At 44.5% G+C, this 20,728-nt stretch overlaps 1 protein-coding gene across 5 annotated transcripts in view; it reads right to left on the bottom strand.

The window, feature by feature from the left end:
- Positions 1–20,728, bottom strand: part of DOCK1 (dedicator of cytokinesis 1) — a 266,167-nt gene that overhangs the window by 199,111 nt on the left and 46,328 nt on the right. For all 5 annotated transcript variants that reach the window (XM_058841868.1, XM_058841871.1, XM_058841867.1 and 2 more), the window contains exons 17-23: positions 20,222–20,325; positions 19,638–19,821; positions 14,592–14,689; positions 11,115–11,204; positions 10,670–10,770; positions 8,572–8,706; positions 5,147–5,255 (exon numbers count right to left, since the gene is read on the bottom strand). In XM_058841868.1, coding sequence (XP_058697851.1) covers positions 5,147–5,255; positions 8,572–8,706; positions 10,670–10,770; positions 11,115–11,204; positions 14,592–14,689; positions 19,638–19,821; positions 20,222–20,325 — 821 coding nt within the window. The remainder of the gene's footprint in view (positions 1–5,146; positions 5,256–8,571; positions 8,707–10,669; positions 10,771–11,114; positions 11,205–14,591; positions 14,690–19,637; positions 19,822–20,221; positions 20,326–20,728) is intronic.

Below are 20,728 nucleotides of genomic sequence, written 5' to 3'. Positions count from 1 at the left end.
AAGAACCCACAGGCACAGGAGAATTCACATTAAAAAATGTGAATCCATCTTCCACCCCAGCTCTTTGTGGCCACAGATGATTTTATACCCAGGATCACACAGATGATTTTATACCCAGGATCACCCAGGGTGATTTTATACCCAGGATCACCCAGGGTGATTTTATACCCAGGATCACACAGGGTGATTTTATACCCAGGATCACCCAGGGTGATTTTATACTCAGGATGATTTTATACCCAGGATCAGCCAGGATGATTTTATACCCAGGATCACCCAGAGTGATTTTATACCCAGGATCAGCCAGGGTGATTTTATACACAAGATCACACAGGGTGATTTTATAGCCAGGATCACCCAGGATAATTTTATACCCAGGATCACAGGGTGATTTTATACCCAGGATCACACAGGATGATTTTATACACAGGATCACCCAGGATGATTTTATACCCAGGATCACACAAGGATGATTTTATACCCAGGATCACACAGATGATTTTATACCCAGGATGATTTTATACACACACAGTGTTCACACCTCCTTCATTCAGATCATTCAGAGCTCCCAGCCATCCTGAACAAAATCAGAACTGCAAATATCAGAGGGGCCCTGCTCCCTGCACTGCAGGAGGAGCTTCTCTGCCTCCCAAGAGACGCAGGAATCCCTGACTAAAGAATATCTGCATTTTTACCACACTTGAAACATCACTCTCAAGCTCCAGCTGAGCTCATGCTTCAGCAGGAGAAGGTTAAGGAAATAATTATCATGCACCAATTAGCAGAAAACAGGAATAAACCCAGGAAGGCTCAGCACACTTGTAAGCATTAAAAATGCATGCAGGCACCAAGTGCTGCTCACCTTATTTCATCAGGTTTGAGCCCCAAAGTCAAAGTGATGCTTGGAGAACAATCTGGAACCTCCCCTTCCCCAGCTATTGCTGCAGCCCACTCCACTCAGCGTGAGAGGAGAATTTTTGTTACTGAGAGAACCACCACAACACGCCAGCCCAAATCACTGCTTGCATTTCCCTCCCCACACCTTAAAAACCTGGAAAAGGCAGCTCTGAAATGTCTGTCTCCACCACAGACAACATTGAAACATCAAAAAAAAAGCCCTAAAAATTTCATTTCATTAACTGAAAAAAAAAAAACCCCAACAAAATGACTTCTGTGTTGTTTTGAATGTTGTATTTTTTACCAGTTCACCTTCCCAAATTCAAACCCACAGGACTGATTATAACCTGGGGTGAAAGTGGGTTTTAATCGTTCCTGCACCTCAACACTTTAACTCCAACACATTTGAGTATATAAAAGGGAAAAGAAATGAGGTTTAAGTGCCAGTAAAGTGCTATAAGGGGTTTAAGTGCTAGTAAAGCTCTGCTCAAACCACATTCCAAGATCATATGGAATTTTACCTATTTATTGTAAAAATCCATAGTTGAAGTAGCACCAGCCAATCTAAAAATAACCTTTTAATGTTTTATATACATAAACCCTATAAATTATCCCCTACCCAGGACTTTTGGAATATCCACAGCCCTAAAAGAGGTACAAATTCCAAGCCTCTTTTTGTGCTCCACAACCTTAAATCCTTGTACAATTCTGAGAGTTTTCTTTTGAGGAAACTTTTTTTTTTTCCCCCCTCGCCACATGTACCCAAAGCATTGAAAAATTTAAATTAAAAAAGGAAAAAAAAAAAAAAAAAGCAATTTAAATGCAAAATATTAAACAATTGAAGACCTACAGTCAACAGCAGCTCATCAGCTTCCACAAGGACATAAATAATTGAACAGATAAAGAGGAATTCTTGCTAAGAACACAAGACTGCAGTCTTTCATTCTGTGTCAGCTTGAAGGCTACTCCCCCAGCAGACAGGAAAAAAAAAATCCAGCATATCCAGCCCAAAAAGTTGGGAACATCTCAGAGGAAAGTTCCAGTGGCAGTTCTGCTCCATGGTGATAAACTGTAAAGGAAGATTCCAGTTTCTGCAAGGAGAAATGGAAACACTGGGATGTGTGAAAGAAGCACCTGCCTTGTTTAATGTAAAGCACTTTCATTTTCTGGGGAGGTCTTTGCAACTTCTTATCTCTCTCCAAACACACTTATTCTGCCTACACTTATTTAGATTCCCCAATATTTATAAAGATCAGTGCAAAAAGCCTAAAACTGCTGCAGCAAGATCTGCTGATCTTCCTGCACAACACAGGGACCTGGGGATGTATCTGTTTAAAATCATTGGTTTTCCACAAAACTTCAGCAATGGATCCAACAGCACCAGAATTCCAGCCCTGTTTGGGTTGGGACGGACTCAGAAATCAACTTTTTTCCACCCTCTGCTGTGGGCAGGGACACCTTCCACTGTCCCAGGCTGCTCCAGCCCCATCCAGCCTGGCCTTGGACACTGCCAAAGCTTCTTTGAGAATTCCATCCCAGCTCCTCCCCACCTTCACAACCAAAAATTCCTGCCCAAAATCCCATCCAGCCCTGCCCTCTGGCACTGGGAGCCATTCCCTGGCTCCTGTCCCTCCATCCCTTGTCCCCAGTCCCTCTCCAGCTCTCCTGGAGCCCCTTCAGGTCCTGGAAGGGGCTCTGAGGTGTCCCTGGAGTTTCTCCTCTCCAGCCTGGCTCCATGGAGATGCTCTGGAGCATCTCCTTGTGCTCAGATTCCCACCCCACACCCTGGTGCCCAGCAGTGCCCACAGGAGATGCCAGCTGAGGTTTCTGTGCTCCCTTCCCCTCCTGGCTCTCCCAGCACATCCCTGGCCCTGAGCTCTGTCCTTCTGCTGCCCTGGCTGCAACAACAAACTTCAGAAAAGATAAGAAATTCCTTTACCTCCTCTGAATTCCCCTCCTGACGATGTCAGTCCAAACCCCAGAGCACAGATCAGTGTCTCAGCTGCTGGGAAGGTGCAGCATTCCCCATCCTCTGCACCCCTTTAACCCCTTCCTGAGGTTTGGCAGCAGCACAGCAGCCAGCAGGCACCAAGAGGCTGCTCCAAGGCTCTGTGACAGCCCTGGCACCCCTGCTCACCCCAGCACAGGGATATTTCAAATGTGAAATATCCCTGCTGCTCCCCCTGCCCCTGTGCTGGCTCCAAGCTGTCAGCTCCAAGTGGGGATCATTTCACTGCCACCTGCCCACCCTTCAGCTCTCATTTCAGCCCCCCAGCTCTGGGAGCTCCAGTGATGCTCCTCTCCAGCAGCACACACTGAGGTACAACTCCTGTCTCTAATGTCACCCCCCACGGTGCCACTGACACCTCCCAGCACTCTGCAGCTCTGCCAGGCAGGATGCACAGCATCCACACTCTCAAAACTCCCACATTTATCCACCCATTCCATGGTTTTGTTCTCTCTAACAGAAGCACACATTTCTGCCAGGCAGGATGCACGGCATCCACACTCTCTGAAAACTCCCACATTTATCCACCCATTCCATATCTTTGTTCTCACATTTCTGCCTGGTGCTCACACTGCAGAGCTCCACTGGATACCTGAGCACCATAAAAGCAATTTCACAAGCTGCAAAAAGCCAATAGTAACAATTATGTGTTCTAAGAGCTCAGTAATTAGAGTCCAGAGGAGATGAAAGCAATAAATAATGAATGAAAGGTTTTCAAGACTTCTGAAAGGCATCTTCAAGCACACTTAACCCCACACTGGCTCATCCCTCAGAGCTTCATTTGCCACCCTGCAAACACACACAGGAGCTGTGCTCTGCTCAGGTCTGCAGAGCTCTGAACCTCAACCACTGCTGGTGGCATCTCTCCACTCCTTGCCAGGAAGTTTTCCTTCCTGGATCTCAGGTGAACACAACCAAATCAATTTTCAGCTTTTTTTTTTCCTCCCCCCCACCCCTCCAAGGTATAAACTGAAAGAAAAAAAGCTCATGTTCATCTGCAAGGGAGTCTCAGGGAAAGCAGTATCACATTCCACTCCTGTCACCTGCAAACTCCCTCTTTGTAAAAGCCCAGACAGCTCCGAGCTACGGCCTCCAAGTGCCCATCTCCACTCAGGACTGATGCTTTGGCAATGGAATGAAAACACAGCTTTCCTGAAATGTGCAATATCCCTATTTTGTTATCAGATGATCCAGTCTCGGCCTCTCTGTCGAAAATATTCCTCCTCAGCTGCTTTATCCCCACTATCTCTTTTTGCTGTGTGCTCAGCACGGCACCAGGAGCCCCAGAGCTCGGCTACAAAGGACTGGGGGCTTTGACTCAGGACTTTTCCTGCTGGACTCCTCCAGAAACTTCTTCCACTGGCACAGGGATTTCCCATTGTCTGTTTTTTGCAAGCAGGAAGAGTCCAACTGTCCCCAAATCCATCCCCAAATCTCAGTCCCTTGATCATCTCTCAACTGATTCAGCAGGGCTGGGTCAGGGGTTTCATCTTTTTCATAAACTCTGGCTGGAAGCACAAGGAGAAGTTCAAGGTGCAGCTCATCAAACGCACATTTAGGGCAGTCTCTGTAGTTTTCCATCATGAAAAAGATCCACTAACTTCTATATCCAGCCTCCTCTGGACACTAAAACCTTCCTGTGCCATAATTCAGAGTTTCTGCTCTTTGATATCAGCACCATCTGAGGGCACAGAGCCCTTTCCCAATTGCATGAGCCAAAGTTACCAAAAGCAGGTGCTGCTTCTAAAGGGAAACAAGAAAAGGTCTAAGGGATGAAAGGTGGAGCTTCCAGTCTCACTCTCTACTAATCTGCTTTTTAAAACATGTACTGGGGCTAAAGATCCTATATTGAAGCCTCAGATATAAATAAATGCATTAAAATATAAGGATCTACACTGTTATCAGCATCTTAAATATAAAGCCTTAAAAACACTTTAAGATTATACAAGTTAAAAAAGCAAAATGTCACTGAAACCATATTAAGTTCTTTTTAAAATAAAAATGAAGGTTTTGAAGCAATTAAAGGGTGGAGTCAATGATCTTAGATGTCTCTTCTAGGATTCCATAAATTTACTTGTTCAAACAAAGTTCTTTACACGGTCACAAACCCTTCAGCAGAAGCACCAGGCATTAACCTTGCTTGAAATAAAGCCAGCTTTTAAGCACAAACACAAGCAAGGACTTCACTGACAGCCTTCTTGTGGTTTGGGATGCAAAACTGGAGATCTGGAAAGCACAAACCTTCACTATGACAGTCTGGTCAGAGTTGCTGCTCATCATCTCATTGATGGACTTAAAGAGCTGCAGCAGAGAGTCCCTGAAGTCTGCTTCTCCTTTGTTTTCGTACAGCCTGAAAAAGAATTAGGTTTCATCAGCACAAACCACAATGGAAATACTGTTTTAAAATATCTGGTGGTAGTTTTGACACTCGAATGACAGATGGCCATTTGTTGTCTCGCATTTCTTCAAGAATTTCTACAGCTTCCTTCACTGAATCAAGAGCAATCTTCCACAAAAAAAACCCCTCCAGACGAGAGAGCCTGGCCAGGCTGGGCCAGCAGGAAGAAGAGATTTTTATTGCAAAGCTGTTTATGTGAAATTGCACATCCAGCAGCGCTGTTCCAGTGTCTGGTGGGTCCCTGAGCCTGTGCCCACGCAGCCCTGGGACTCCACCCTGGCAGGACCTTGCCAGGCAGCTCTGTGCTGATGAAGGCAGAAAGCAGCCAGCAATCATTAAAATCTACCAGTGGCCTCAGGTGAGTGACCTTAAACTCTGGGAAAGAAAGAAAGACAAAACCCATCGACCTTCTGTTTGCTAAAAAGATACTTTTTTTTTTATCTTTTTTTTTCTGTGGGCAGGAAGCAGTGAGGTTAAATTGTGTTTCAGCACTAATTTCAGGCTCAGTTTCCCATGGAGTCAGCACAGCTGACACAGAGGAGTGACTCAGCCCCAGCTCAGCTTCAGGAGCGAGGTCCCTGTGCCTTCAGACTCATTCCTCAGAGCTGAGCTGCCCACTGGGATCCCCCTCTCAGGGGCTTTCAGGGACTGAAAACTGCCCAGAGGCACCTGAGCAACACCAGAGGCCAAAAAAAAATGCAGCCAAGGTGAAGAATTTGGGCCACTGGTACAATGAGTGCTCCTGGAACTCTCTGGAGTGTTTTAAATGCAGAACCAGCCCTGCCTTGGGTGTGGGATGGCACAATCTTCACTGGAAAACCAGAGGGGAGATGAGCACTGGCTCCACATCATCCTTGAAAACCTTCCCCTCCTCGGGGAGCACGTGGGACTCACCTACACCAGGGTTATTCAGACTTAACATGACCAAAAAAGTCTGAAATCCAGATTAAATCCAAACATGGGGAGTTATAAACATCACATGGGACCTCCAGGCCAGGCTGGAGAAGGCTGGAGCACCCTGGGAGGGTGGAAGGTGTCCCTGCCCTAGGCAGGGGGTGGAATGGGATGAGTTTAAGGTCCTTTCCCATCCAAACCATTCCATGACCCCTTCCCCCAATGAAACTCCCGTTTTTAGCAGCTCTGATTGCCTCCAAGAGCCTCATCCAACAACAACAACAACAACTGGGCTTCCCAAGCCCTCCCTGGTTCCACTGGCTCTGATTTCCCCAAACATCTGGCACCAAGAGCCATTTGAGCAGCTCCCAGCAGCATTCCAACTCCCTTTTACCTTCCTCCTTTTTCCCCTGGAATTAAACCCAGTAGGAACGTCCTGAATGTAGTCTGCAGCTCAGAAAGAGCATTTCACCCAGAAATTTCCTATGTACAATCCTTGTACAATTTCTTCATGTTCCAAGACCACAGAATCGTGGAATGGTTTGAGTGGGAAGGGATTCTAAATCCCAAAAACCCCACTCCTGCCATGCAGGGACAGCTCCCACTATCTCAGGGTGTTCCAACCTGGCCTGGGACACTTCCAGGGATCCAGGGGCAGCCCCAGCTGCTCTGGGCACTCTCACAGCCAGGAATTCCTTCCCAATATCCCATCTAAAGCTACAGGGTGATGGATCACATGCTGCAGCTGAATTGGGCTTTTCCTGGGATAAACATGGAGTTCAGGCTGATCCTGCTGCTTTGCACTGAAGTTAATGTGTATCATTTTTAATGCTGTGCTCATAAACCTTTGGAAGCTTCAGATATGAAAGAAGTTTATTTTAACCTGGACACAGAGGAAATAAATACTACAGAAAAAAAAACAAAAAACAAAACCCCAACCACTAAATTGTATTATTTTGCTGTGCACAATTCTATTCCCCTTTTAGGCTAAAACTGGGGGTTATGCAGGGTAAAAAACTTGTTAAGTCCCCATTTCCATAATGGATTTCAGTGTCCCCCTGAACAGATTAGAGAGGTGAAACTTATACCAACAGAAAGAGTAACTGAACTTGACAGCCCAATATATCAAAGTGCTTCAGACAAAAAGCTCTGCCTTTCAAAAAGGAAGTTATAATAAAAATAAACAAGCTAGCCACAAATGTGTTCCTACTGTCAGTTAATAACATCTATTTATTTAATATACCTGATAAAGTACAAAATCTCTGCAGCTGTGAGAAAACAAGGTTTACACCAGGCTGGTCCTTCCAGCACTGCCTGGAGGATTTTAAGAGTGTAGTAAATACACCACAAGCACTGGGATCACTACTGAGGAAATCAAATATAGATATTTCTAAAGGTCACTTGCAATATTCTGCTTTTATCAACCTTTGCTGTACACAAATAGATGTGCCACAATGCTTTAAGTGGATGAAATTCCATGGATTTATCCAGAACTCAAGTGTTAAAATGCTCCATCCATCCACTGAGCCCACCACCCTTTCCCTGAAGTTAAAAATCTGCCAGATTTTGGAATAAAAGCTTCAGCTTGCTGCTTGGGATTCCTCAGGGGAGCAGCAGCAATCACTCCACACTCCTGAATTTTAATCACTCCAAATCACACCCCCCAGGCAGGGCTTCAGTCCTGCAGCAGCACAAATCACAGGCTCCTTTCTGCATTCAGTAATTTTGCTGATTAATCCCTTGGCATGGAGAGTTGGGTCTTTTTGCTTCCCACAAGGAAATCCCAGAGCCAGTCCTGGAGGGTCAGATTGTCTGTAAATCCAATCTGCAGACAGAGGGAATTTTTTTCTCTGTTTTCAAGTGATTTGTAGGGCCTGCTACAGCCTCAGTGACATCCAGTATTTTATGAATCTCGCAGCAGGGCTCCTACAGAAATAAATTCCAAGCCCTAAATTAGAGAAAAGGGTGGTGGAGATGGGAACTGAAGAGCTCTACATAAATCCCTTGTAATAAGGTTGTTACCAGTGCTAACAAGCAGTAAAAGGACTCAATCTAAGTGAAGATCTCATCAGCTTGGTTTATAACTTCTGTAACATCTTGTGTATAAAACACAATACAGTAACACAAGTTCCCCCAAACAGTGCCAAGCTTTAATTGTTCAGAGACCTAAACTACCATGATTTTACCAATTCACTGCTTCTGAAAACACAGATCTCTGCTACAGAGGGAAAACCCTTCTCCTGAAATAACTCCTCACAGTTTCAAGTGTTTCTAAAATAGTGCAATATTAAGCCATTTTTACTGATGGACTGTAGAATTTTGGCAGTTTTGGGGATTTATTGGCCATGGGAGTTGAAGCACTGCCTGTACTCACTGGTTGAACAATATCCTGGACCGGACAATGAACTTGAAGATGTATTCCAAGGCTTTCATGGCTTTGAAGAGCTGGTCAGTGATTCCACACTTCTCAGCACTGTCCACGTATGTTTTTAAAACCTTAGTCAGTTTTCTGTTTAATGACAAAAAAAACACATACAAGTTAGAAGTATTCTCACAGAATTTCTATTTTGAAAGGTTTAAAGAAAAATTATGTGCCCACAGAGCTACAAAGTTAATTCTTCCAGTAATAAACTCGTTGTGGTTTTGTTTTGCTGATAAGTAGCTGTAAATTATTCTTGAGCAAAAAAAGAAAAACCACAGACCATAACCTCATTTAACACACAAGCAATATAACAAATCTCAGTAAAGCTGATTTTCTGCTGGATGTTCAGATGGATATTCAGATTTAGGCTCTGAGAAAGATGCACCTACTAATAATAATCAGAAAAATATCATTAAATGAAATATAAGCATGCACCTACTAGTAATAATCAGAAAATGATAATTAAATGAAATACAAGCATGCTGTTAGAATTAACAGTACGAGTTCCTTCGTTCAACAAGGCTTCCCCTTTAGAAAGCTTTCCCGTGCATTTTGGGCTAAAATTTGTAAAATTTATTTCTCAAAGTACACACCACCAGCTGGAAATCCTCTTCTTCCCCATTTTAAAGTCCATCAAACTCAAAAGTGAAACAATTTTCAAAATAATCCCATTTCAGCTCCCTCCCTTCCAATGAATATAAATCAGGGTTTTAATGCAACCACGAGCAATTCCATTTTAAATCATCCCAGCTCCGGTGCATGATCCAACATCCCCACTCCAAGTAAACAAGCTCCACATTATTCCCCACTCTCAGAAAACAACACTGAGCTCCCACAGACCCTGCTGCCTGTTGGAGCAGGAGCAAACTGCCTGAGAAATTCCAATAACCCCTCAGATATTGCCAAGGCCACCTCTCTTTACTTCAGGGCCGAAGGTTGGGCTGGATCTCGGAGCTCTTTTCCATGCTGGATGTTGTGGGAGGGAAAGGGCAGGGATCTGCCACATCCATGGGGACACCTCAAGCCAGAATTCAGCTCTTCCCTGTTTCTGTCTCCCTGCTCTTGAGGAAGGGAAGGATGCTCTCGGTGCCAACCATGGAAGCACCACCCTCAGCTTCTCCTGAGAAATCCAGGATGCTCCACCCTCGGCACCCAGTGGAAAATCAGCGATCAAAATCTCGGTGTTGACACTGAAGGCTCCAACCTTCCTTGGGAATTAAAGGAGGATCAGGGAAAGGTTCTTCCCCAGAAGGGGCTGGCACTGCCCAGGCACTCAGGGAATGGGCACCGAGGCTCCAGAGCTCCAGGAGCCTTTGGACAGCACTGCCAGGATCCCAGGAATGCTGGGGTGTCTGTGCAGGGCCAGGAGTTGGACTGGATGATCCCTGTGGGTCCCTCCCAGCTCAGGACATTCTCTGATTTTATGATTCTTCACCATTTTATTTTCAGGTTATTTTCAGGTCCCTTAACAGAGGCTCTGCACCAGCAAAGGGCACCCCAGGTTTCCTGGTTTGGGTTTTCCTTCCCCCCAGCGCTGCAAACAGATCCATCAGGCATTTTTCCTCCAACACTGACAGTCTAACACAGCAGCAGAGATTCCAACTGTCAAAAAATACTTAAGACAACAAAAATAACAAGCCTTTGTTTTTTTGTCTTTCACTGCTTCTTCCCCACATTGACAGTAATGTGGATAATCCAGGGTACAATGTCATTTAATGCACAAAAAAAACAGTATTTGAAGCATCTTAAATGGACATGATTTCCTTCCAATATGAGTGAGAATTGCTTTTGTTTTCCTTACAAAACAACTCTTGAAATTGTCAAATCATTCCCTTCTTCATTACAGCACAATCAAGACTTCTCCTTGCACAGGACTGAAAGTTTTACCAATTTATTTCAAGAAAGAAACAAAGGCTATCCCCAATCTTCTAAAAGTCCCTCCCAAGCTCATGGGCACTTTCCTAATTAAGCTACATAAACAAGTAATTAAATAAAATTATCTGGAAAAATTCTCCAAGTCACATTAGGAAAAATAAATTTTCCAGCTTACGTGTAGGCCAAGGTAGCACTGAAATGCTTCTTGATATAAGTCTCCAAGACAGGGTTGAAATGCTGAAATTTTCTATCAGCAATCAGTCCAATGATAAACACCTTAAAAAAACAGCATAATTAGTGTGTCATTCTCCAAAAAATCTTTATTTTTTGTCCATTCCCTTTTGTTTTCAGAGAAGACACATTGCTGACATTAAAATTTCTGTTCTGCTTCTGTCCTAAATTCTGCTGTTAATCCATTAAAATAACTGGATTGGAGTGCTTCCTTATTTTCTGGGAGGATGACATGATATAATCCAACTCCCTCTGGATCTGAACCTTTAAATATAACTTTTAAATTAAAGAGTAACTCTCAGCTCAGATCTTTTCTGTTAATAAACTTCACTCTATCATTTATTCCCCATTATTAGGTACATCTCAGACCCTGCCCACTGCAAACTCACCAAAGCATCAAACACCAAAGTGTCAAAGGTCTCACTCTCTGAGTTCTCCATCATGATGTTAAAAAGGGCATCCAGTGTATCTTGAAGAAACTACAAAGAAACAGCACAGCTCATCGTGTTTTCAAAGGAAAATTAAATTCAGATTCCACTCAGGTTTCTATAGATATTTTTGCTAAAGTAGAGGCATTTTAAAAGTTAGCTGAAAAACAGAAAATCCAGCACTTTTCAGCAAATGATTTTTTAGTCAAGTTGATTATCTATACACAGGTTATCACTCCAGCAGAACAAAAATAAAGTCAGAAATCACACTTGGCACACCTGGACGAGGACTTTCATCTCTGACAGTGCTCCAGCAACAAGAAATCCCAAACTGCAGATTCACCACACGGCCACCAGGCCCATGCATTGCTGAAAACTCGGGTGTTTCAGAGCACAATCCACACAAGCACCCCAGTCTCATGCCAAGGAAGTGGGAGCTGAGCCATGGAAGGCACTCAGAACATCCCTGCTCAGGGCTGCACCACAGATCCACAATTCCAGGTGGGATCACACATGCAGGCATGGGAACAGAGCCCCCCAGTGCTGCCCCAAACCTACACAGGAAAGTCTTCACTCCCCCCTGGCTGGGCACTCCCATCTGTCAGAGGAAAAGCAGATTAGTGCCAGGGGCTTCCAGTCAAGCACAGGGACAAAAGCCTCCTAATTCCAGGAGTTCTGCCCAGAGACAGCCAGGAATCCATGCACTGCCAGAGGTACTCATCGCTTCTGCTGGAATGGGATTGTGTCTGAGCAGCTCCTTCCTCCAGCTGGCACAGACAGACAGACAGACAGGGGCTCCTCCAGGGCACAGCCAGGCTGGGTCACAGCTCAGTTTGGGTTGAGAAAGAAGGGGTTAAATGTGGATGGTTCCTGCACATCTGTCTCAAATCATCCCAGGATGGTTCAGGTTGGAAAGGACCTTAAATCCCATCCAGAGCCACCCCAGCCATGGCAGGGACACCTTCCCCTGTCCCAGCTGCTCCAGCCCCAATGTCCAGCCTGGCCTTGGGCACTGCCAGGGATCCAGGGGCAGCCCCAGCTGCTCTGGGCACCTGTGCCAGGGCCTGCCCACCCTGCCAGGGAAGTAAAATGGAAAAAAAAAATGGTTTTGCCTTGTAGACAAGACAGGGTGTAACTGGGGAAGAATATCTCTACAAGCTGAACAGAACTGACCCTGAGATTCCAGCTACAAGAGATTCCACATCCTGTGAGAGGGATGGAAAACCAGCCTGACTCCCACCTTCCTCCTTTAAATGTTTAGCTGTGCAAGGAGTCTCCTGGATCAAGCTTTATTCACCTGATCTCCTAAACCTACAGTCAAATGTCAGGAATTAACCCCCACTCACAGCTGAATGTCAAACTCCTTAAACCAAGTGAACACAGAGTCACATTTTGTGCTGCTCAGGATGAAAAAACAGAAAAGCCAAAATTCTTGCAGCTGATCTTAGCCCAGTCCTGGGGAAGAGCCAGCTCATAATTTCACTACAGGGGCAAAAGAAAAACATCACCTTCTCACAGCCTTACTCATCCCATTAAAGAAGATGTGCAAATAAAGCACATTAAAGGCTGGACTCGATGTTCTAAAGGTTGAACTCTGTGATCTCAGAGGTCTTTTCCAACCTAAATGGTTCTGTAATTTTAAATGATTCTGTGGCTGCTGCCAGCTGGCAGGGAGGGAAGTGCAAAGCACAGTTTTGAGCCTTGACAGGAGAAGTTTCTCTCTTGGTCTGAAGAGAAGTTGCACTCTTGGGCCCCAAAGACTGAGTCCTCTGGAAGCCAAAGGATGGTTGGGAGGCTGATCAAGCCTTGATTTCACATTCAGGAACCTCAGCCTGACTTTCATTAGCAGAGTTCAAGCTCTAAATCCGCTCACCAGGACTTGGTGTAGCAGCAGGAAGAGCACAGCAGAGACGCTGCTGCTGTGTGAAGGGGCAGGACATTTCTCAGGTAGCATGAATAATTCCTACACTATTAATTTACATTCTCATACTCCACAGACTCTGCACAAACGGAGCCAGAGCCTCTGGGGAAGGGAGATAACATTTACAGCTTCCACACACTCAGGGAACAGGCACAGAATGGGTATCTGGGCTCATCTTCACTCAAATAAATGAATACCAGTAGGCCCAGCCCTTTTACTGGGAGTTTTAAAAACAGGCAATGGCTTAACAGAAAATACAAATATGTTTTATCACATCAATACTTTTTTTTTAAAGGTATGCAGACTGCACTGGGTATCGTGGTTAAAAACATGAAGGGCAAAGAAAGCTGGAAGAACAGAAAGGAGTATTTAAAAACCAGATCCTGCAAGGATCCACAAAGATGGAACACTGCTGCAACAGATGGAGAATGTAAACACTGGCCCTCTAAAAAGGGATAAAAATGGTGCTGGAAGCAATATTAAACATTCCCTCTTCTGCCCTCTGCATGATTCCAGTTGTGCTCAGAGAGAATGGAACTTCATTGAGTCCTGAGCGTGTGTCAGCTGCAGAACTCACTCCAAAACCCCCTTTTTGTGCATCCTGAGGAAATCCCTGATCCCCACCCAGCAGGAATGTGCCACACACTCTGGGATGTCACTTTGGGAGAGGAGGGAGAATTCCAAGTGACAGAGCCATGGCAATGCTCAGCAGGAGCCAGCACCACTGGGAAGGTTCTGCTCTCAAACAGCCCAGGACAAATCCACAGCAAGGAGAACCTTCCTGAAACACAAATCTGTGGGAAATCACCCTCCCCACCCTCCAAGGATGACAATATCAGCACTCCCAGGTGCCCTGAGTCACTTCAAGCTGAGGCTTCATTATGCTCCTATTAACCAAGTGAAAATCCCCTGAAGTAAGGAAACAGCTCTCCAGGGTCACCTGTCGCCAAGAACATCTTTTGACACTCTTTTAGATTTGATTTATTACAACACCTTCAATAAAGTCCCAGCCTCCTCTTTTCCCCAGCTAAATCTGTCTTTATGTAGCTCTCTGTAATCACTCCGTGGCCTCGGCAAATGTAAATAACTTGGCTCAGCTAAATGTTTCCAGAAGTATTTTTTAAAATAAAACAACAGCAGCACACACTAAGATTGCATTCCACATCCACAGATAAAAGATATATTTAATATCACTGTGTAAGACTGCTGAGATGGTCTAATCTTGCAATGAAAAACACCTTTTCTTCATGTATCTGTATATAAAAATGCACCAAAGTGCTAGGAAAAAACAAGCTAATTTTCAGAAATGTGCATTTTATGTGTGTTTTATCAGCTCTCAGACATCTGAAATGTTCTTGGAGGGCAGGAGAGGAGCATCAGTCCTGAAGCTTGAGATTCCAGGTTGCAATTTCATGTGCAAGTGACTGCAGTGAGGTTGAGGAGGGAAGTGTGGGGAGCAAAAAAAAAAAAATAAGGCACCTCAAAATCTGAGATTTTTACAGACATTAACTCCTTACCTTGACCACTTCACCACCATCAACTTTCATCAGCTGCTTCAAGTTCTGGTGCAAGAGGCTCGTGTTGGATCTCCACTTCAGCAGTCCCAAGAGATCAACTAGGAATAAAAAACCCAGCAATTATCTCATGCAGGCTATTTCCCTTTCCTCACTCCCCATCACCATATGCAGGACAAAGTTTTATTTCCTTATTTCAACCTTTTTTCCCCTGGACAACAACGTATTTCTGGTACCCTCTGACACTGCAGAAACCTGGGACAATCCTTCTACCCTGACAGAACTCTGAAAGGCTTTCAGAAAAGCAGCCAGCTTTTGAAATATCAGCAGGAAAATCTAGGCCAAGGAAGCCTGGTCCCTGGGTTTTTAATTTGCTGTACACAACAGTTGTGTATTTAGAAAAAGATGCCAAAATGAAATTAGTCAGCCACCAACACAGTCATATCTACAGGGCAGTGACTTTCCCAGCATTAATGTTTCCAGCTTCCTTGCTCTCACTGCAGAAACTGAAAAGAAAATAAAGCACAATGAGGCACAAAGGGCTGTAAACTAAATGAGAGTGGGGGAAAGTTGGGTGATGAATATCTCCCAGTGCCCACGCTGCTCTCAAGGGATGGACCCTGAGGGCACTGCCCAGATCAGCCAAAGGTCTCGCCCCCAAATCCTGCATGCTGAAGGTGGTGCCCTGGTAAATAAGGGAATACAGAAGGCCATTGGAAAGAAGAACCTTGGAAAGGTTCCTTCAGGGAAAGCTCCTGGGGAGGAGCTCTCAGTGGGGCTCCCTGGGAAACACCAACCCCATCCCTGCCCACAGACCCCAAACCCCACGCTCCTCCTGCCTCAGCCAAAGCAGCCTCAGGGGAAGATTCTTCTCCATGAAAAGTCAGTTTTCAGCAGCAACTCCTGCTCAGGAGAAGCCTTCAATAAAAAACTGAATTTGATAATCTTAAAGGTCTTCTCCAGCTTAAATGATTTTGTGACTAATTTAAAAACTCACTACCTTCATTTTAGCCCCTGGCCCACCACTGCACCTTATCCACCTCCCCAGATAATTCATCCTGTGTGAATTCTGCCCAGAATAACTCAAAACTGGCACCTTCTCCCAACAAACAGCCCCTCACCTCTTTGTTATTCAGACTTTCAAAGCAACCAACACAACATTTACCAAGGCATGAATCTGCAGAGTTTATTCTGGAAATTATCTGCAGAGACTCAAAGCAGCTGCTATGCTTTCCTCAAAAATCCTTGATTCCAAGTAATAAATGAAATCACTTCTAGTGGAAAGGACTGCAGTACTCCTTGGAAAGATTCCCCTCTGAGCAGCACTCAAACCAAGCTTTCTCATCATCTCTTTGTGAGGAGAAATCAAGAGAGTTTTACTCCATTAAAGCTTTAAAAGACTTGAATCCAAGTCCTCCACTCCTTTTAATACAAGAAGTCTATAGCCTGAACCCAAACTCTAAGAAACTCAGTAATAAAAAAAAAAAAAATAAAAAAAATTGCTTCTGGAAGGAAAGCAAAGATGCCTCCATGAGTTATCCAAAGTGTTTCATGGATATATTTATATCAGCTTTCCACCCCTGAATTTGGCTGCAGTCTGACTTCTAACAAGGCATCAGCTTGACAGAAGAAATGATCTGAACAAAAGCCAGCCCACAGAGGAGCTCTGAACAGCATCATGGATTGCCCCAAGAAAACAAACCCACGTGGACTCGCAGCGTGATGGCAGAGCAAATGCTAAATGAATATCCATTTGTGAGCAAAATGTCAGTGCAGGCCAGCTGAAAGGGAAAAATAACTTACAGGGTACGGAAAAATGGGCACTCACTGGTAATGCAAGCATTAATTAACCCCAGCAAAGCACCAGTCAGGCAGTTAATCCCACTCTTTTCACAGGGCTGTGTGTAAAATAATGCAGTCAAAGGATGTAAAACAGTATTTTAGCCTACAGGAAACAGGAATGCTGGAGTCAGCCTAGGTCAAGTGAAATCTGAGGTTAGAAAACATCAGGAGGAAGACAGAATGAGGTTGGCCAGAGCAGCTGGGGCTGCCCCTGGATCCCTGGCAGTGCCCAAGGCCAGGCTGGACATTGGGGCTGGAGCTCCTGGGACAGGGGAAGGTGTCCCTGCCATGGCAGAGGTGGCACTGGATGATCATTAAGGTCATTTCCAACCCAAACCAGTCTGGAATTCTGTGATTTCCTGCTGCAAAAGCTTTAAACAAACACCCAGGCTGCAAAGTCCCCAAGAGCAACTTGGCTTTATCAATGTGATTTATTATTCTATGTATGACATATGAAGATTTCCTTTTACAGGGTATTTAACAAGTGGAAGGAAACACCCCAAGTTCCTGCCTATCTGCTTTCCTTAACCTGTATCTGTGCAAAAACTTCCCCAAACTTTCCTCAAAGCCCAGCCACTGAACTCAGTTAGATAATATTTCCCCTCTAACTAAATTCCCATCTGTTCTTTGAAATTCTCTGCCTTCTTGACTTTAACATTTGATCTTCCAGTCTGTATGATTTTTATTTTAATTCTGTGCTTCACTTTTTATGCCACTGTAGCACTTCAATTTGTCATATGTGTGTGTGTGTAGGGCTTTTTTTTTAATTATCAACCGTGCTAAGTCAAATTCCTCCCAACTGTTCTCCAAAATCCTGGTCTCCCTGGTTCCTCCAAGTCCTAACTCCAATGAACAACAGACTATTATCCAAAGATTTGAGTCCTTCAGACAGAAAAGAAAACAGAGAAATTCTCAGAATAAGCCTTAGTGGTGCCCCAGATGCTTCCAACAGCAAATCCATGGGGACAGCACCAGCAGCTCTCGGCCTATTGATAACAGAACATGTTCCCAGCAAGCCATAAATGCAATTTCAGTTCTGTTCCCATCACCCTGATGACCAAAGGACATCCTGGAAGTCTGGGAAGAGGCACCAGGAGGATTTACTTCCACTGGCACTGAAGGTTTCTTCTCCTCCTCTTTGTCTTAAGGCTCCAGTCTTGCCCAAAATTAACTGCAAAGTCCAGGAAAAGGCCAGGGAATGTCCTGCTTTAATAAATTCTGCTCAAATCACTAAAAACTGGTCAAGTGTTAACCAAGCAGATACTTCACACCATCACTCTCTCTCAGCAGTGGCCAAGTTTGTTATTTTGAAGACTTTTCCTTGCTAAGGACACTGATTACTGATAGAAAAGCAACATTAAAAAGTCACAGTTCATAGAGAACTGAAGTCAAGGGAGTGTTCAAAGAGCTCAGACCCAAAAAAAGTCTCTGCACCATCAAACACCAAGCAGAAAAAGCCAGATGACTTATTCACATACTTTCAGAATTACTAAAAATATAGTCTTAAAGCCAGTTCTAAGATAGTTGTGGAGGACAAAGAAAGAATTACTATAGGTAACCAAAAGGAGAAAAATCTGCTTTGGCTCAACATTTTTGTGAGGATAATAATGGATTTTTATTTACTTGTTTTTAAGAAAGTTAAAGGAAGCATAGTAACCAGCCACTTTACAAAACTTAAAATCAGCTTCAGAAATCACCATCTGAAAAGCACTGCCGATTTTTAGATGAAAACTGATACTTGAGGGAGGAATTTAATGATGATTTTTTTCCTTTGTTTCTTTGCTGCTCAACGAGACATGGTGATCTTGCTTAATAATGTCACAGTACTTTGAAGAGAGAGAAAAGACTTCGGCAACTCAGAGGAAAAGTTTCCCAGACAACATAATTAACAGCAGCATTAAATAAAGATCAGGCCTTCAAAGCAAACAATATGTAAATTAAGCACCAAACAATGCTCAGGCTTAATTTTAATAGCAGTTCTGTGAAAGCCACATCAATATATTGATCACTGGAAAATACTTTTAACTACTAATGAGCACTAGGGAAGGCTGAAGGGAAGGAGAGCACAGAATTTCCAACAAAAAGCAGTTTCATTCCAGATGTGGGATGCTGCTCTCCAAACCCCAGCCCCGCTGTGCTGCTGCTGAGCTGCAATCCCATCTTTGCTGGGAAATCCTACAACCACATCCCAGTTTTTTTGCTGAACACCCTGCCAGGCTCCAAGGCTGCCAGACTGCAGTGGATCCGATGTGCTCTGCATGCCAAGCGCCCGGGATGAGCCGGGAGATGCCGCTGGAAAACACCGCGGCCAACTCCGGGCTTGGCCCTGGAGTGGCACCAGAGCGGGGCCATCCCCTGGCCAGAGGGGACTCGAGGATGTGGCAGTGTCACCAAGATTCCCTTCCAGCTCCCCACAGACATCCTGAGTCACAGCAGCTCCCTGGAATGACTCAGTCCCTACGGAATGACCCTCCCACACTCCCCACTCGCTGCTGGTGCAGCCAGGAGAACAAGGGATCGCTCCATGGCAACCGAGCACAGGAATTACACAGAGGGCACAGGCTGCAAATGTGAAATATTTGCTTTGGTGGCTGCCACCAGCTTTCCACACAGCCTTGGGATGCACTCAGCCAGCTGACAAACAAGAAAAATGCACAGAATGCAAGGTTTAAAAGGAACACACGAAGCCAAGGCCACTCCACGCACCGGGAAGGTGTGGGAACATGAGAGCGACCTCCAGGCAACACATCCTCCACTAACATCCCTTCTGCACACCAGAAGAAAACATCAGAGCTGTCCTCAGCCCTGAGACACGGCTATTGCACCTTGGAGTGACATAAACCAGCTTGTTTGGGAGCAGAGCCCTGGCATTAGCTGCTCTTGAAAGCAAACTCATCCCCTTCCTCAGTGCTGTTTTTCAAGGAAATGTAAAATGCCACAGAGCCTGTTTCAGTGCACTTCAGGGGAAGAGTCTCAGTTATCCCTGGTCCCAATTAACTTGGGATTCTTCTGTTTTTCCAGAGACATCAACTGCTCTGGAGCAAAAGAGAGAAAAGGTTGGATGGTTCACACACTCACCCACACAATCCAATCCAGCAGAGCCACCACCCAGCCACGTGGAACGGGGATGGGGAAGGCAGCAAAGTCAGCACACAGATCCCAACCCTGCTGTGAGGAGCAGGAGCTCCAGCAGTTCTGGGAACTCACCATTCTGGGTAAGTTTTGTTGAACACACCAGAGTGGAAATCTGGAAAGAGTCTTTGCTGATGGTGCAGCTCCCGAGGTTCTGCATGCTCTTGCCTGTTGCTGAGTGTCCCTTTTCCTCCAGCTCGATTTTTGTGGATGGCAGACTGAGATAGGTCGAGGCATCCTCCAGCTTCTTGGCTTCTGCCTAAAGGGGTGTTTCAAACACAGCAGGAGAAAATATCCAGTCAAAATCTCGGTAAAATGAACATTTTAACGTTTATACTGGATTTTCTTAGGTTTGGAGCTATCAAATCTTTAACAACACTGATTGAGCACTAATCTGTCTACAATGCAGCCAAAATGGGATTATTTAAAAGGCTGTAGAATTCACCTTTCCCAACCCACAAAAAACTCATCAACAAATGCCTTTGAAATGAAAACTTACTCAAGGTTTAACACTCAATTTCTCACAAAAACCAACTGCTCAGGACTTGCTGCTCAGTTTGATTTAACAGAAGAGTCCAAAACACATTTTCCAGTGTAATTCTGGAACAGAATTCCCCAGAAGTCAGTGGAGCTTCCCTACTGGGAACTCAAAATTCTACCTTGTAAACGATAAGGTCGTGCTCTCCATCTCTCAGAGTTGTCCCATCGTATCTCATGAGCTTCACAAATGCCAGAGCAAATATTTTCTCAGATTTATCTTTGGCTGTTACCAAAAAAAAAAATAAAATAGAAGACAAATCACCACAGAATTATTTCTACAGTCAGGATACCTAAATCTCACAAACATGGACAACCTGTCAGTGAGTGACCACAGCAAAGATTCTCATGTAAATTAAGCGTACAAAAAACTGGGGAAGTCTTCTAAAAGCAAGACAGAACCAAAAAAAGAAAAAAAATAAAGCCAAATGAACACATCAACAGTAACCAGACCTTTGTATTTTCATATTCTGTCTGTTCTTTTTGGAAAGTTTTTTAAAGGCAAATTTTAAAAACAAAATAGAAATGTGATGCATTGAGAAAGCCCAGGTTTTTAGAAGAATGGCAGTGTTTGGGAGCTGGAATAAAGATTAAACACCAGCACTGAGAACCTCATCAGAGCACAGAGC

Source organism: Poecile atricapillus, chromosome 6 (assembly GCF_030490865.1).
Source record: "Poecile atricapillus isolate bPoeAtr1 chromosome 6, bPoeAtr1.hap1, whole genome shotgun sequence".
Lineage (NCBI taxonomy): Eukaryota > Metazoa > Chordata > Aves > Passeriformes > Paridae > Poecile > Poecile atricapillus.
This window is presented reverse-complemented; position numbering and strand designations above follow the sequence as displayed.